We start from the raw sequence: 15,836 nt of genomic DNA on the forward strand, positions 1-15,836 counted from the left end.
CATGTGTTATTATTTTAGGCCTTCGATGCCTGTCTGCGGTCACTCCTTCCACTAGGCCTCCACTGACCACACCACTGCTGCCCGTGTACCCCTGGAACCAATTTAAAATTGCCTACAGCCAGCCCAATTTTTTTATTTTAGGCCTTCGATGCCTGTCTGCGGTCCATTCTTTCAACTACTACTACACTGACCAGGTCACTGCTGCCCGTGTACCCCTGGAACCAATTTAAAATTGCCTACAGCCAGCCCAATTTTTTTATTTTAGGCCTTCGATGCCTGTCTGCGGTCCATTCTTTCAACTACTACTACACTGACCAGGTCACTGCTGCCCGTCTACCCCTGGAACCAATTTAAAATTGCCTACAGCCATGTGTTATTATTTTAGGCCTTCGATGCCTGTCTGCGGTCACTCCTTCCACTAGGCCTCCACTGACCACACCACTGCTGTCCGTGTACCCCTGGAACCAATTTAAAATTGCCTACAGCCATGTGTTTTTATTTTAGGCCTTCGATGCCTGTCTGCGGTCACTCCTTCCACTAGGCCTCCACTGACCACACCACTGCTGTCCGTGTACCCCTGGAACCAATTTAAAATTGCCTACAGCCAGCCCAATTTTTTTATTTTAGGCCTTCGATGCCTGTCTGCGGTCCATTCTTTCAACTACTACTACACTGACCAGGTCACTGCTGCCCGTGTACCCCTGGAACCAATTTAAAATTGCCTACAGCCATGTGTTATTATTTTAGGCCTTCGATGCCTGTCTGCGGTCACTCCTTCCACTAGGCCTCCACTGACCACACCACTGCTGTCCGTGTACCCCTGGAACCAATTTAAAATTGCCTACAGCCATGTGTTTTTATTTTAGGCCTTCGATGCCTGTCTGCGGTCCATTCTTTCAACTACTACTACACTGACCAGGGCACTGCTGGCCGTGTACCCCTGGAACCAACATCAGAAAATATAAAAATAAGTATTTTGCTTATAAAAAAGAAAATACTGGTGAGATATCAAATGCAGACATTTTAACATTAAAAACAAACACACAACTAAAATCTGGTACAGTACTAAAAATGGCCACCAGCTACAATTACTTTCTCCTGCAAGTAGTTAACTGAAAGTTTTTTTAAATTGAAAACACACATATGGCATCCACCGAGTGTTGTCCTGTCGCGTCTTCTTTATATTATTGCCGAGAAGATGCAAAATAATGAAAATAATAAAATCATTAATTACCAAAATAATAGAGAAAGTCAACACCACATTGCAAATAAACATTCATTCCAAATAAAGAAGCAGGGCGCGTCCGAGGGTGAGTATATACCTAATAAGAATCTAATCACCCTCGGACGCGCAATGCTTATTTCCAACAGCCTTCCTTCCTAAGAATCATCCCTTCCGTGGTGTAGAGAGACGTTGTGTTACACTCCAAGGTGTTCCCCAGGTTGCCTTTCCTGAGCTTCGATCTACCGGCTCTCGTTTAGTAGTTGTTGGAAACTACGCTGCATTAGGCCTTCAAATTGGGTATGGGGTGTAGAGAGATGGTGTGTTCCACTCCAAGGTGTTCCCCAGGTTGCCTTTCCTGAGCTTCGATCTTCCGGCTCTCGTTTAGTAGTTCTTGGAAACTACACTGCATTAGGCCTTCAAATTGGGTATGGGGTGTAGAGAGAGGGTGTGTTACACTCCAAGGTGTTCCCCAGGTTGCCTTTCCTGAGCTTCGATATTCCGGCTCTCGTTTAGTAGTTGTCGGAAACTACGCTGCATTAGGCCTACAAATTGGGTATGGGGTGTAGAGAGAGGGTGTGTTACACTCCAAGGTGTTCCCCAGGTTGCCTTTCCTGAGCTTCGATCTTCATGCTCTCGGTTAGTAGTTGTCGGAAACTACGCTGCATTAGGCCTACAAATTGGGTATGGGGTGTAGAGAGAGGGTTTGTTACACTCCAAGGTGTTCCCCAGGTTGCCTTTCCTGAGCTTCGATCTTCCGGCTCTCGTTTAGTAGTTGTTGGAAACTACGCTGCATTAGGCCTTCAAATTGGGTATGGGGTGTAGCGAGAGGGTGTGTTACACTCCAAGGTGTTCCCCAGGTTGCCTTTCCTGAGCTTCGATCTTCCGGCTCTCGTTTAGTAGTTCTTGGAAACTACACTGCATTAGACCTTCAAATTGGGTATGGGGTGTAGAGAGAGGGTGTGTTACACTCTAAGGTGTTCCCCAGGTTTCCTTGCCATTGCTTCGGTCTTCCGACTCTCGTTTAGTAGTTGTAGAAAAGTACACTGCATTAGGCCATACAAAATGGGTATGGGGTGGAGAGAGATGGTGTGTTACACTCCAAGGTGTTCCCCAGGTTGCCTTTCCTGAGCTTCTATCTTCAGGCTCTCATTAAATTGTGGTTAAATGGAACAACTGCATTTGGCGTACTAGTTGGTTTGGGGCCTACTATCGGTGTCTGCCACTCCTTGCTGTTCTCCTCCACTGAACAAAGCTGTGCCGCCTGTTTACTACGGTTGCCAATTTTGAACTGCATTTCGACTACTTACTGATTTGGCCCTACTCTCTGTGTCAGCCTCTCATTCCAGTTGTCCTCCACTGCAATGCCCCCTGGTTATTCCTGTGTTACCAATTTTGAACTGCATTTAGCCCACTTTCTTCTTTGGGCCTATATCTGTGTTTCCACTTCATCGTGCCCATTGCCCAGCCAGTGATAGATGAGTCTGCTGGTACATTGACCCATAACGCAACATTCCCCGTGCACGCTACACAACAACATTGTGACCCTGCTGAAAGTCAGGTTGCTCTTCCCGCATACCATACCACCTTACACGGGGACAAAGAGGAAGGTGCAGATGAAAGTGCAGGTTCCTTCATCAGGTGGGGGGAGGAATACTAGTTGGCGACGTCACTGGCACAGGGCCTCTCATAGTACGCAAAAGTGTTGCTGCCGGTGGGAGGCGCCCCCGCCGTGCAAACACACCGCTGTACTTTGAGGGGCCCTGTGCCAGTGCCAATGCCAACGAGTGGGCCCCCCCTGCTTGCTCAGGTTCACAGCACTTGCAAAGTTGAAATACTTACCTCTCCCTGCTCCACTGCCGTGACGTGGTCCAGATTTCCTGGGCCCACTAATTACTTGAACCAGCCCTACCCCCCACAACTTTAGCCAAATGACCCCCAATTTCAAATGCCTTCCAATTATTATAAGGTAAATTACGCTTGACAAGCTTCATTAAGAAGAATGGATGGTTTTGACATTAAAATGGGCACTCTAGGTGTTTTCCTGGCCCCCACTCACTGCCGACTATGCTGCCCCATTGACTTGCATTGGGTTTCGTGTTTCGGTCGATCCCGACTTTACGTCATAATCGGCCGATTTCACTCGACCCGACTTTGGACATAGTCGGGTTTCGCAAAACCCGGCTCGACTCTAAAAAGGTCAAGGTCGCTCAACTCTAGCCCTGACTATGTGCACAAATTGGTCTGTACTAGTGATGAGCGAGTATACTCGTTGCACGGGTTTTCCTGAGCATGCTCATGTGATCTCCGAATATTTGTTAGTGTTCGGAGATTTAGTTTTCATCGCTGCAGCTGAATGATTTACAGCTATTAGCCAGCTTGATTACAAATGGGGATTCCCTAGCAACCAGGCAACCCCCACATGTACTCAGCCTGGCTAATAGCTGAAAATCATTCAGCTGCCGTGATGAAAACTTAATCCCCGAACACTAACAAATACTTGGAGATCACCCGAGCGTGCTCGTGAAAACCCGAGCAACGAATATACTTGCTCATCACTAGTTTGTACCTATAACAATTGGGTCCACACCACTATGGTTATACCCGATGCATGCTACTGTTTCATTGAACTAAATCTGGAACAGCCAGAGGATCTATTGCAACGATCTACTACCTCATGGGTGAACGAACATAGGCAACGGTGGCTTCAGACCATCCATCGGCTAGCAGGCCAGCGGTTACAAGAAAAGATCTATAACAGCCGACTTCCAATTCAGGAAGTTCCACTTAAGCCTGGGGACTGGGTGCTGGTATGGGAAAGATGTCTCAAAGTGAATGTTGAGAAGTGCAACCATACAAAGTGATCAAGAGACTGCACCCCAAAGGCTGATGTATGAAGTACAGGTTGAAAATGAGGAATCTGATACGAGAACTCTATACAGGAATATGTTACAGCCATGCTGGTCTGAAGATCCCACATCTTCCCTGAGAGCAGCTCCTCCTGTTCCTTCACCTGGGTCGAATTTTCCTTACAGAGAATCTAGTGAAGACTGGTGGATCATTCCTGAGACTGTGGCAGGTCCCCCAGCAGTGGATGCTGACATTCCCAACACAGAACCATTGCCAGTTTGCAGAGGAGAACCGCAGGCCGATCTTTCTGCTGCAGAGGACAGCCCTACAGATACTGCTTCCACTGAAGATAGTCAAGACCTCCGGAGATCCAGTAGGCCTAAAGCAGGTGTTCCACCAAATAGGTATGCTGGTAAGTTCATTTGGTCCACCTGTATGTATTGTGGGCAACATGGCACTGCTGAGTAAAGAGTTGCATGGTCCTTTATCCTTCTCCCTGGACTATACAAGGAAGGCCAAGGATGGCCGCCTTTAAGTGGGAAAGCATGTAGGGGTTCAGCCCCTGCCAAGAACTGAATTACACTGTGACTTTGAGAGATGATGCTCCCCTCTGATTTGTGTGCACTTGGACTGGTCCTTTTCCTCCTGCAACTTGCTGTGTGTTGGTTTAAGCAAGAAGCAGGAAGTGTTTATTCAGGAAATGAAGAGGGAGACTCACACCTTGGTGAAAGAGACAGGAAAATAAATGTGTCCTAACACTGAGAGCTTGGCAAATTAACAGCTTCAAGGGAGTAGATAGTGCCCGGTTACTGCAGTATCGATAACAACATAACATATTTATTAATGACCTTGTAGGGGGCATTCAGAGTAGAATTTCAATATTTGCAGATGACGCTAAACTCTGCAGGGTAATCAATACAGAGGAGGACAATTTTATATTACAGGATGATTTATGTAAACTAGAAGCTTGGGCTGATAAATGGCAAATGAGCTTTAATGGGGATAAATGTAAGGTCATGCACTTGGGTAGAAGTAATAAGATGTATAATTATGTGCTTAATTCTAAAACTCTGGGCAAAACCGTCAATGAAAAAGACCTGGGTGTATGGGTGGATGACAAACTCATATTCAGGGGCCAGTGTCAGGCAGCTGCTACAAAGGCAAATAAAATAATGGGATGCATTAAAAGAGGCATAGATGCTCATGAGGAGAACATAATTTTACCTCTATACAAGTCACTAGTTCGACCACACTTAGAATACTGTGCACAGTTCTGTTCTCCGGTGTATAAGAAAGACATAGCTGAACTGGAGCGGGTGCAGAGAAGAGCGACCAAGGTTATTAGAGGACTGGGGGGTCTGCAATACCAAGATAGGTTATTACACTTGGGGCTATTTAGTTTGGAAAAACGAAGACTAAGGGGTGATCTTATGTTAATGTATAAATATATGAGGGGACAGTACAAAGACCTTTGTGATGATCTTTTTAATCATAGACCTGAAACCGGGACAAGGGGGCATCCTCTGCGTTTGGAGGAAAAAAAAAATTTAAGCATAATAACAGATGCGGATTCTTTACTGTAAGAGCAGTGAGACTATGGAACTCTCTGCCGTATGATGTTGTAATGTGTGATTCATTACTTAAATTTAAGAGGAGACTGGATACCTTTCTGGAAAAGTATAATGTTGCAGGGTATATACACTAGATTCCTTGATAGGTCGTTGATCCAGGGAACTAGTCTGATTGCCGTATGTGGAGACGGGAAGGAATTTTTTTCCCCAATGTGGAGCTTACTCTTGCCACATGGGTTTTTTTTTGCCTTCCTCTGGATCAACATGTTAGGGCATGTTAGGTTAGGCTATGGGTTGAACTAGATGGACTTATAGTCTTCCTTCAACCTTAATAACTATGTAACTATGTAACTATGTAACAAGGACCGCCTCAGAAGGAAATAGTCATATTGCACAGACAAAGTGGTTCTCCCCAAGAACCTGTAAACTGAGAGAGAAAACAAAGCTATGATACCAGTAACCCTCAGTATTGAAAGTGGGACCGAGACTTGCTTGGATCTGGAAGAAGATGGATCTGTTAACCTGGAGGAAGAGCTCATCGCACCAAACTCAGCTCTACTACATCAGAACCGAGTGGAAGCTATCGGACTTTCCCCTAAGAGCTACAGAAATGTGTGTGATACCGATGTTCACCTGTAGTAGGATTCAGAGCAGGTTTTTTTTTAGCAAGGGCGCTGTAGCAAAGCGGCCTGATTATCGGAAGCCAGGTAGGAAGTTAGAAGAGAGCAGTTTGTAGGAATTGTTTATACTGTTTGTACTTAACATTGAACAGCTATCTCTCCTTGTATCTTTTATTGTCATTATCATTACAAGGACTGTCTTATTTTTTAACTTATAGTCTGTCTTCAAATAAAGTTGCTGTTTAGTTTCTGCCTCCTCATCTATTGTACTGTATTTGAGTCCTGCCCGGCGGTGTCGTTCAGTCGTGCATGACACTTATCGCCATATAGCCCAAACCTAATATCAGTGCACCTTGCATAACTGCTATTCATGGTAGGTATGTCGATTGGAGTCCTATTCCAACTTAACTTTTTTCGTGTCACTGAAAACTTCCAGGGCTCAACTGTGTTGGCCTTAATAATTCTGTGGTCCCAAACTCTATAATTGTTAGCTCAGAAACAATGTCTGCTAGTTGTAAATTTAATTGCTCTGCCCCATTTACTTAGCTCTTGCATCCCATTTCCAGATGGAATGATAAAGTGGTGGGACCTGGACAGTGGACGCCTGTCTCAGTCAGCAGCTGAACATTCAGGGATGGTCACCAACCTCTTGTATTGGACAGAGACAAAGCTAGTCATCTCATCATCAAATGATGGTACTCTGATTGTTTGGACTTCTGGAGCTGTTGTGTTAGACAAGATCAGGGTAAGTAAATGCTTTCCTTTTGTTAATTATTGTTTGAAAAAAATGTACTATCTTATAAACACTATTTATGAGACCCAAATAATATACTTCTGATAGAGCTTTGGTTGCAATAAGCAAGAAGGTAACACACATTACAGCCATTCTATGTATCTGCTAAACTAACCTAGTTAACAGTGCCCATTGTAAAGTAAGAAAAATTACTTTTCTCCAGAAGGAAGACAACTGTTGCTATTGCCATTGGTAAGTAGCAGCCAAGGATCTATCTCCAGTAAGAATCATAAGAGTATCCACAGGCCTGGCCTTGGTTCCCAAAGGGGCTGCTATGTCTTTTTCATGAATTGGCTCGGTAAGGTACTTTTCAGCAAGAAAACATAAAGGTGCTTTGGTCAGTTTTTAAACACTTGGGAGTCTTGCAGTCAATTGACCCAATTGCTGTTCCTATGCTATTCATCAATTAACAGCCATAGTTAATTTATTCTCCAGTGTTGGCAGCATATGTTCCGACTTTGCATCTTTCAATGCCACCAAGATTCAGTAGTGACTATTAGAGTTGAGCGACCTTGACCTTTTTAGAGTCGAGCCGGGTTTCGCGAAACCCGACTATCTCAAAAGTCGGGTCGAGTGAAATCGGCCGATTATGACGTAAAGTCGGGATCGACCGAAACACGAAACCCAATGCAAGTCAATGGGGCAGCATAGTCGGCAGTGAGTGGGGGCCAGGAAAACACCTAGAGTGCCCATTTTAATGTCAAAACCATCCATTCTTCTTAATGAAGCTTGTCAAGCGTAATTTACCTTATAATAATTGGAAGGCATTTGAAATTGGGGGTCATTTGGCTAAAGTTGTGTGGGGTAGGGCTGGTTCAAGTAATTAGTGGGCCCAGGAAATCTGGACCACGTCACGGCAGTGGAGCAGGGAGAGGTAAGTATTTCAACTTTGCAAGTGCTGTGATCCTGAGCAAGCAGGGGGGGCCCACTTGTTGGCATTGGCACTGGCACAGGGCCCCTCAAAGTACAGCGGTGTGTTTGCACGGCGGGGGCGCCTCCCACCGGCAGCAACACTTTTGCGTACTATGAGAGGCCCTGTGCCAGTGACGTCGCCAACTAGTATTCCTCCCCCCACCTGATGAAGGAACCTGCACTTTCATCTGCACCTTCCTCTTTGTCCCCGTGTAAGGTGGTATGGTATGCGGGAAGAGCAACCTGACTTTCAGCAGGGTCACAATGTTGTTGTGTAGCATGCACGGGGAATGTTGCGTTATGGGTCAATGTACCAGCAGACTCATCTATCACTGGCTGGGCAATGGGCACGATGAAGTGGAAACACAGATATAGGCCCAAAGAATAAAGTGGGCTAAATGCAGTTCAAAATTGGTAACACAGGAATAACCAGGGGGCATTGCAGTGGAGGACAACTGGAATGAGAGGCTGACACAGAGAGTAGGGCCAAATCAGTAAGTAGTCGAAATGCAGTTCAAAATTGGCAACCGTAGTAAACAGGCGGCACAGCTTTGTTCAGTGGAGGAGAACAGCAAGGAGTGGCAGACACCGATAGTAGGCCCCAACCCAACTAGTAGGCCAAATGCAGTCTAACATTAACAACTACTTAACGAGAGCCTGAAAATGGAATTTCAGGACAGGAAACCAGGAGAACAGCAAGGAGTGGCAGACACCGATAGTAGGCCCCAAACCAACTAGTACGCCAAATGCAGTTGTTCCATTTAACCACAATTTAATGAGAGCCTGAAGATAGAAGCTCAGGAAAGGCAACCTGGGGAACACCTTGGAGTGTAACACACCATCTCTCTCCACCCCATAATCATTTTGTAGGCCTAATGCAGTGAACTTTTCTACAACTACTAAACGAGAGTCGGAAGACCGAAGCAATGGCAAGGAAACCTGGGGAACACCTTGGAGTGTAACACACCATCTCTCTCCACCCCATACCCAATTTGTAGGCCTAATGCAGTGTAGTTTCCAAGAACTACTAAACGAGAGCCGGAAGATCGAAGCTCAGGAAAGGCAACCTGGGGAACACCTTGGAGTGTAACACACCCTCTCTCTACACCCCATACCCAATTTGAAGGCCTAATGCAGTGTAGTTTCCAAGAACTACTAAACGAGAGCCGGAAGATCGAAGCTCAGGAAAGGCAACCTGGGGAACACCTTGGAGTGTAACACACCCTCTCGCTACACCCCATACCCAATTTGAAGGCGTAATGCAGCGTAGTTTCCAACAACTACTAAACGAGAGCCGGAAGATCGAAGCTCAGGAAAGGCAACCTGGGGAACACCTTGGAGTGTAACAAACCCTCTCTCTACACCCCATACCCAATTTGTAGGGCTAATGCAGCGTAGTTTCCGACAACTACTAAACGAGAGCATGAAGATCGAAGCTCAGGAAAGGCAACCTGGGGAACACCTTGGAGTGTAACACACCCTCTCTCTACACCCCATACCCAATTTGAAGGCCTAATGCAGTGTAGTTTCCAAGAACTACTAAACGAGAGCCGGAAGATCGAAGCTCAGGAAAGGCAACCTGGGGAACACCTTGGAGTGGAACACACCATCTCTCTACACCCCATACCCAATTTGAAGGCCTAATGCAGCGTAGTTTCCAACAACTACTAAACGAGAGCCGGAAGATCGAAGCTCAGGAAAGGCAACCTGGGGAACACCTTGGAGTGTAACACAACGTCTCTCTACACCACGGAAGGGCTGATTCTTAGGAAGGAAGGCTGTTGGAAATAAGCATTGCGCGTCCGAGGGTGATTATATTCTTATTAGGTATATACTCACCCTCGGACGCGCCCTGCTTCTTTATTTGGAATGAATGTTTATTTGCAATGTGGTGTTGACTTTCTCTATTATTTTGGTAATTAATGATTTTATTATTTTCATTGTTTTGCATCTTCTCGGCAATAATATAAAGAAGACGCGACAGGACAACACTCGGTGGATGCCATATGTGTGTTTTCAATTTAAAAAACCTTTCAGTTAACTACTTGCAGGAGAAAGTAATTGTAGCTGGTGGCCATTTTTAGTACTGTACCAGATTTTAGTTGTGTGTTTGTTTTTAATGTTAAAATGTCTGCATTTGATATCTCTCCAGTATTTTCTTTTTTGTAAGCAAAATACTTATTTTTATATTTTATGATGTTGGTTCCAGGGGTACACGGGCAGCAGTGCCCTGGTCAGTGTAGTAGTAGTTGAAAGAATGGACCGCAGACAGGCATCGAAGGCCTAAAATAAAAAAATTGGGCTGGCTGTAGGCAATTTTAAATTGGTTCCAGGGGTACACGGGCAGCAGTGGTGTGGTCAGTGGAGGCCTAGTGGAAGGAGTGACCGCAGACAGGCATCGAAGGCCTAAAATAATAACACATGGCTGTAGGCAATTTTAAATTGGTTCCAGGGGTACATGGGCAGCAGTGACCTGGTCAGTGTAGTAGTAGTTGAAAGAATGGACCGCAGACAGGCATCGAAGGCCTAAAATAAAAAAATTGGGCTGGCTGTAGGCAATTTTAAATTGGTTCCAGGGGTACACGGGCAGCAGTGGTGTGGTCAGTGGAGGCCTAGTGGAAGGAGTGACCGCAGACAGGCATCGAAGGCCTAAAATAATAACACATGGCTGTAGGCAATTTTAAATTGGTTCCAGGGGTACACGGGCAGCAGTGGTGTGGTCAGTGGAGGCCTAGTGGAAGGAGTGACCGCAGACAGGCATCGAAGGCCTAAAATAATAACACATGGCTGTAGGCAATTTTAAATTGGTTCCAGGGGTACACGGGCAGCAGTGACCTGGTCAGTGTAGTAGTAGTTGAAAGAATGGACCGCAGACAGGCATCGAAGGCCTAAAATAAAAAAATTGGGCTGGCTGTAGGCAATTTTAAATTGGTTCCAGGGGTACACTGGCAGCAGTGGTGTGGTCAGTAGAGGCCTAGTGGAAGGAGTGACCGCAGACAGGCATCGAAGGCCTAAAATAATAACACATGGCTGTAGGCAATTTTAAATTGGTTCCAGGGGTACACGGGCAGCAGTGGTGTGGTCAGTGGAGGCCTAGTGGAAGGAGTGACCACAGACAGGCATCGAAGGCCTAACATAACAAAAATGTCAATACAATGGTATTGTCAGTGGCAGGCATTGAAGGATGTCAGCGCATAGACTAAACATTGGTGGAGCTGTGAGATAATTTTGCAAGTGGTAGAGCACTGTTTGAGCTGGGGTGGGGGAAACTGTCTTGTGGCCGGCGGTACAGGCCCAGGGCCCCTCATATTACAACGGTGTGTCTGACATTGAGTGCGCACCACCACCGCCAGAGACACTTTATTGTACTAGGAGGGACCCAGTGGCAGTGCCGTCGACCAAAAGCGGGCTCACCCACCTCTTCAGACAAACTGCACTCTCACGGGTGCTGTCGCCAAGTGTCGATACCACGGCCCCGTGTGGGGAGTTTGGCCATTTAGTGAGGTGTAAACATGTCGTATGCTGGACAATCAGGTGCTGAAAATTACGAGATTGGAAAAGGCATTCAGAATAGTCCACAGGCAAGACCTTTTCATAGGAAAGCTAGGTGTCAGCCGGGCAAGGTGGGGCAAAAGATTTCGAAATCCAGTTGTGGTTCATTTTAATGAAGGTTAGATCATCTACATTTTGGGTAGCCAGACGAGTCCTTTTTTCTGTTAGTATTGAACCTGCAGCACTGAATACTCTTTCTGATAGGACACTAGCTGCCGGGCAAGCAAGCTCCTGCAATGCATATTCTGCCAATTCTGGCCAGGTGTCTAATTTTGATGCCCAGTAATCAAATGGGAATGACGGTTGAGGGAGAACATCGATAAGGGATGAAAAATAGTTTGTAACCATACTGGACAAATGTTGTCTCCTGTCACTTTGAATTGATGCTGCAGTACCTGTCCTGTCTGCGGTCATAGCAAAATCACTCCACAACCTGGTCAGAAAACCCCTCTGGCCAACGCCACTTCTGATTTCTGCCCCTCTAACTCCTCTGGTCTGCTGGCCCCTGCAGCTCGTGTGAGAACGATCACGGGCGCTGTGTGCAGGGAATGCCAGAAGCAAACGGTCAACAAGAGTTGATTGTTTGGTTGCTAATATTAGTTCCAAGTTCTCATGTGGCATTATATTTTGCAATTTGCCTTTATAGCGAGGATCAAGGAGGCAGGCCAACCAGTAATCGTCATCATTCATCATTTTAGTTATGCGTGTGTCCCTTTTGAGGATACGTAAGGCATAATCCGCCATGTGGGCCAAAGTTCCAGTTCTCAAATCTGCGGTTGTGCTTGGTTGAGGGGCAGTTTCAGGCAAATCCACGTCACTTGTGTCCCTCAAAAAACCAGAACCCGGCCTTGCCGCGCCACCAATTTCCAGTGGCCCCGGAAAAGCTTCCTCATTAAAAATATAATCATCCCCATCATCCTCCTCGTCCTCCTCCTCCTCTTCGCCCGCTACCTCGTCCTGTACACTGCCCTGGCCAGACAATGGCTGACTGTCATCAAGGCTTTCCTCTTCCTCAGCTGCAGACGCCTGATCCTTTATGTGCGTCAAACTTTGCATCAGCAGACGCATTAGGGGGATGCTCATGCTTATTATGGCGTTGTCTGCACTAACCAGCCGTGTGCATTCCTCAAAACACTGAAGGACTTGACACATGTCTTGAATCTTCGACCACTGCACACCTGACAACTCCATGTCTGCCATCCTACTGCCTGCCCGTGTATGTGTATCCTCCCACAAAAACATAACAGCCCGCCTCTGTTCACACAGTCTCTGAAGCATGTGCAGTGTTGAGTTCCACCTTGTTGCAACGTCTATGATTAGGCGATGCTGGGGAAGGTTCAAAGAACGCTGATAGGTCTGCATACGGCTGGAGTGTACGGGCGAACGGCGGATATGTGAGCAAAGTCCACGCACTTTGAGGAGCAGGTCGGATAACCCCGGATAACTTTTCAGGAAGCACTGCACCACCAGGTTTAAGGTGTGAGCCAGGCAAGGAATGTGTTTCAGTTGGGAAAGGGAGATGGCAGCCATGAAATTCCTTCCGTTATCACTCACTACCTTGCCTGCCTCAAGATCTACAGTGCCCAGCCACGACTGCGTTTCTTTCTGCAAGAACTCGGACAGAACTTCCGCGGTGTGTCTGTTGTCGCCCAAACACTTCATAGCCAATACAGCCTGCTGACGTTTGCCAGTAGCTGCCCCATAATGGGAGACCTGGTGTGCAACAGTGGCAGCTGCGGATGGAGTGGTTGTGCGACTGCGGTCTGTGGACGAGCTCTCGCTTCTGCAGGAGGACGAAGAGGAGGAGGAGGGGGTGCGAACGGCTACAGCCAATTGTTTCCTAGACCGTGGGCTAGGCAGAACTGTCCCAAACTTGCTGTCCCCTGTGGACCCTGCATCCACCACATTTACCCAGTGTGCCGTGATGGACACGTAACGTCCCTGGCCATGCCTACTGGTCCATGCATCTGTTGTCAGGTGCACCTTTGTGCTCACAGATTGCCTGAGTGCATGGACGATGCGCTCTTTAACATGCTGGTGGAGGGCTGGGATGGCTTTTCTGGAAAAAAAGTGTCGACTGGGTAGCTCGTAGCGTGGTACAGCGTAGTCCATCAGGGCTTTGAAAGCTTCGCTTTCAACTAACCGGTAGGGCATCATCTCTAACGAGATTAGTCTAGCTATGTGTGCGTTCAAACCCTGTGTACGCGGATGCGAGGCTAAGTACTTCCTTTTTCTAACCATAGTCTCATGTAGGGTGAGCTGGACTGGAGAGCTGGAGATCATGGAACTAGCGGGGGTGCCGGTGGACATGGCAGACTGAGAGACGGTGGGAGATGGTATTGTTGCCACCGGTGCCCTAGATGCAGTGTTTCCTACTACGAAACTGGTGATTCCCTGACCCTGACGGCTTTGGCCTGGCAAAGAAACCTGCACAGATACTGCAGGTGGTGCGGAAAATGGTGGCCCTACACTGCCGGAAGGGATGTTGCGTTGCTGACTAGCTTCATTGGCCGAGGGTGCTACAACCTTAAGGGACGTTTGGTAGTTAGACCAGGCTTGCAAATGCATGGTGGTTAAATGTCTATGCATGCAACTTGTATTGAGACTTTTCAGATTCTGTCCTCTGCTTAAGGTAGTTGAACATTTTTGACAGATGACTTTGCGCTGATCAATTGGATGTTGTTTAAAAAAATGCCAGACTGCACTCTTTCTAGCATCGGATACCTTTTCAGGCATTGCAGACTGAGCTTTAACCGGATGGCCACGCTGTCCTCCAACAGGTTTTAGCTTTGCCACGCGTTTTGGGCAAGATACGGGCCCGGCAGATGGAACCTGTTGCGATGTTGATGCCTGCTGCGGCCCCTCCTCCTCCGCTTCAGAACTGCTGCCGCCTGCACCCTGTTCCCCCAATGGCTGCCAATCGGGGTCAAGAACTGGGTCATCTATTACCTCTTCTTGTAGCTCGTGTGCAACTTCGTCTGTGTCACCGTGTCGGTCGGTGGTATAGTGTTCGTGATGGGGCAACATAGTCTCATCAGGGTCTGATTCTTGATCAGCACCCTGCGATGGCAATGTTGTGGTCTGAGTCAAAGGACCAGGATAGTAGTCTGGCTGTGGCTGTGCATCAGTGCACTCCATGTCAGATTCAACTTGTAATGGGCATGGACTGTTAACTGCTTCACTTTCTAAGCCAGGGACGGTATGTGTAAAGAGCTCCATGGAGTAACCCGTTGTGTCGCCTGCTGCATTCTTCTCTGTTGTTGTTTTTGCTGAAGAGGACAAGGAAGCGACTTGTCCCTGACCGTGAACATCCACTAACGACGCGCTGCTTTGACATTTACCAGTTTCACGAGAGGAGGCAAAAGAGCTAGAGGCTGAGTCAGCAAGATAAGCCAAAACTTGCTCTTGATGCTCCGGCTTTAAAAGCGGTTTTCCTACTCCCAGAAAAGGGAGCGTTCGAGGCCTTGTGTAGCCAGACGACGAACCTGGCTCCACAGCTCCAGACTTAGGTGCAATATTTTTTTTCCCACGACCAGCTGATGCTCCACCACTACCACTACCCTCATTACCAGCTGACAATGAACGCCCCCGGCCACGACCTCTTCCACCAGACTTCCTCATTGTTTTAAAAACGTTACCAAACGAACGGTATTTGTTGCTGTCACACAACTTACACGGTGAGCTATAACTTCAGTATGATTTAGCTACCCCTTTACAGGTGGGTGAGACCACAACGAAAATCAGCCACAATGTTACACACTCTGTTGTTGTTGGCAACAAATGAGATGGCACACACGCAGGACTGTCACTGAAGCGCAAATGTAAATATTTATCTCCCACTGATTTGTGTTTGTTTTTTTTAAAAGGAGACTTCAGAAAAAAAAAAAATTAAAAAAAAATTATTTTTTACAGAAGAATTTATAAAACAAATAAAATGAAATGATTGTTTCAGGGAGAATTTAGGAAAAAAAAAAAAAAAAAAGGCTTTGTAGGGCCCACTGAGTGAGAGAGGACGCACACAGGAGTCAGGAGTGGCACACAAGCCCAGAGGCCAATATTAATCTCCCACTGATTGATTTAGTGATTTTTTTTGGTAGATTTTGGAACCCAAATCAAGCAAAAAAATTAATAGGCTTTCTATGGCCCACAATTGGGGAGAGAGAGAGAGATGGCACACCCAGGAGTCAAGACTGGCACACAAGCAGAAGGGGCAATATGAATCTCCCACAGATTTTTTTTTTTTTTTTTTTTTTTCAGGGAGACTTGAGAGAAAAAAAAATACAAAAAAAATGATTTTTTTCAGGAATAATTTAGAA

General features: G+C 46.6%; 1 protein-coding gene across 1 annotated transcript in view; it reads left to right on the forward strand.

Annotated features, from left to right (window-relative positions):
* LOC138674463 (p21-activated protein kinase-interacting protein 1-like) overlaps positions 1–15,836 on the forward strand; it is an 88,816-nt gene that overhangs the window by 11,396 nt on the left and 61,584 nt on the right. Inside the window, exon 2 of the mRNA XM_069762304.1 lies at positions 6,830–7,008. Coding sequence (XP_069618405.1) covers positions 6,830–7,008 — 179 coding nt within the window. The remainder of the gene's footprint in view (positions 1–6,829; positions 7,009–15,836) is intronic.

Source organism: Ranitomeya imitator, chromosome 4 (assembly GCF_032444005.1).
Source record: "Ranitomeya imitator isolate aRanImi1 chromosome 4, aRanImi1.pri, whole genome shotgun sequence".
NCBI lineage: Eukaryota > Metazoa > Chordata > Amphibia > Anura > Dendrobatidae > Ranitomeya > Ranitomeya imitator.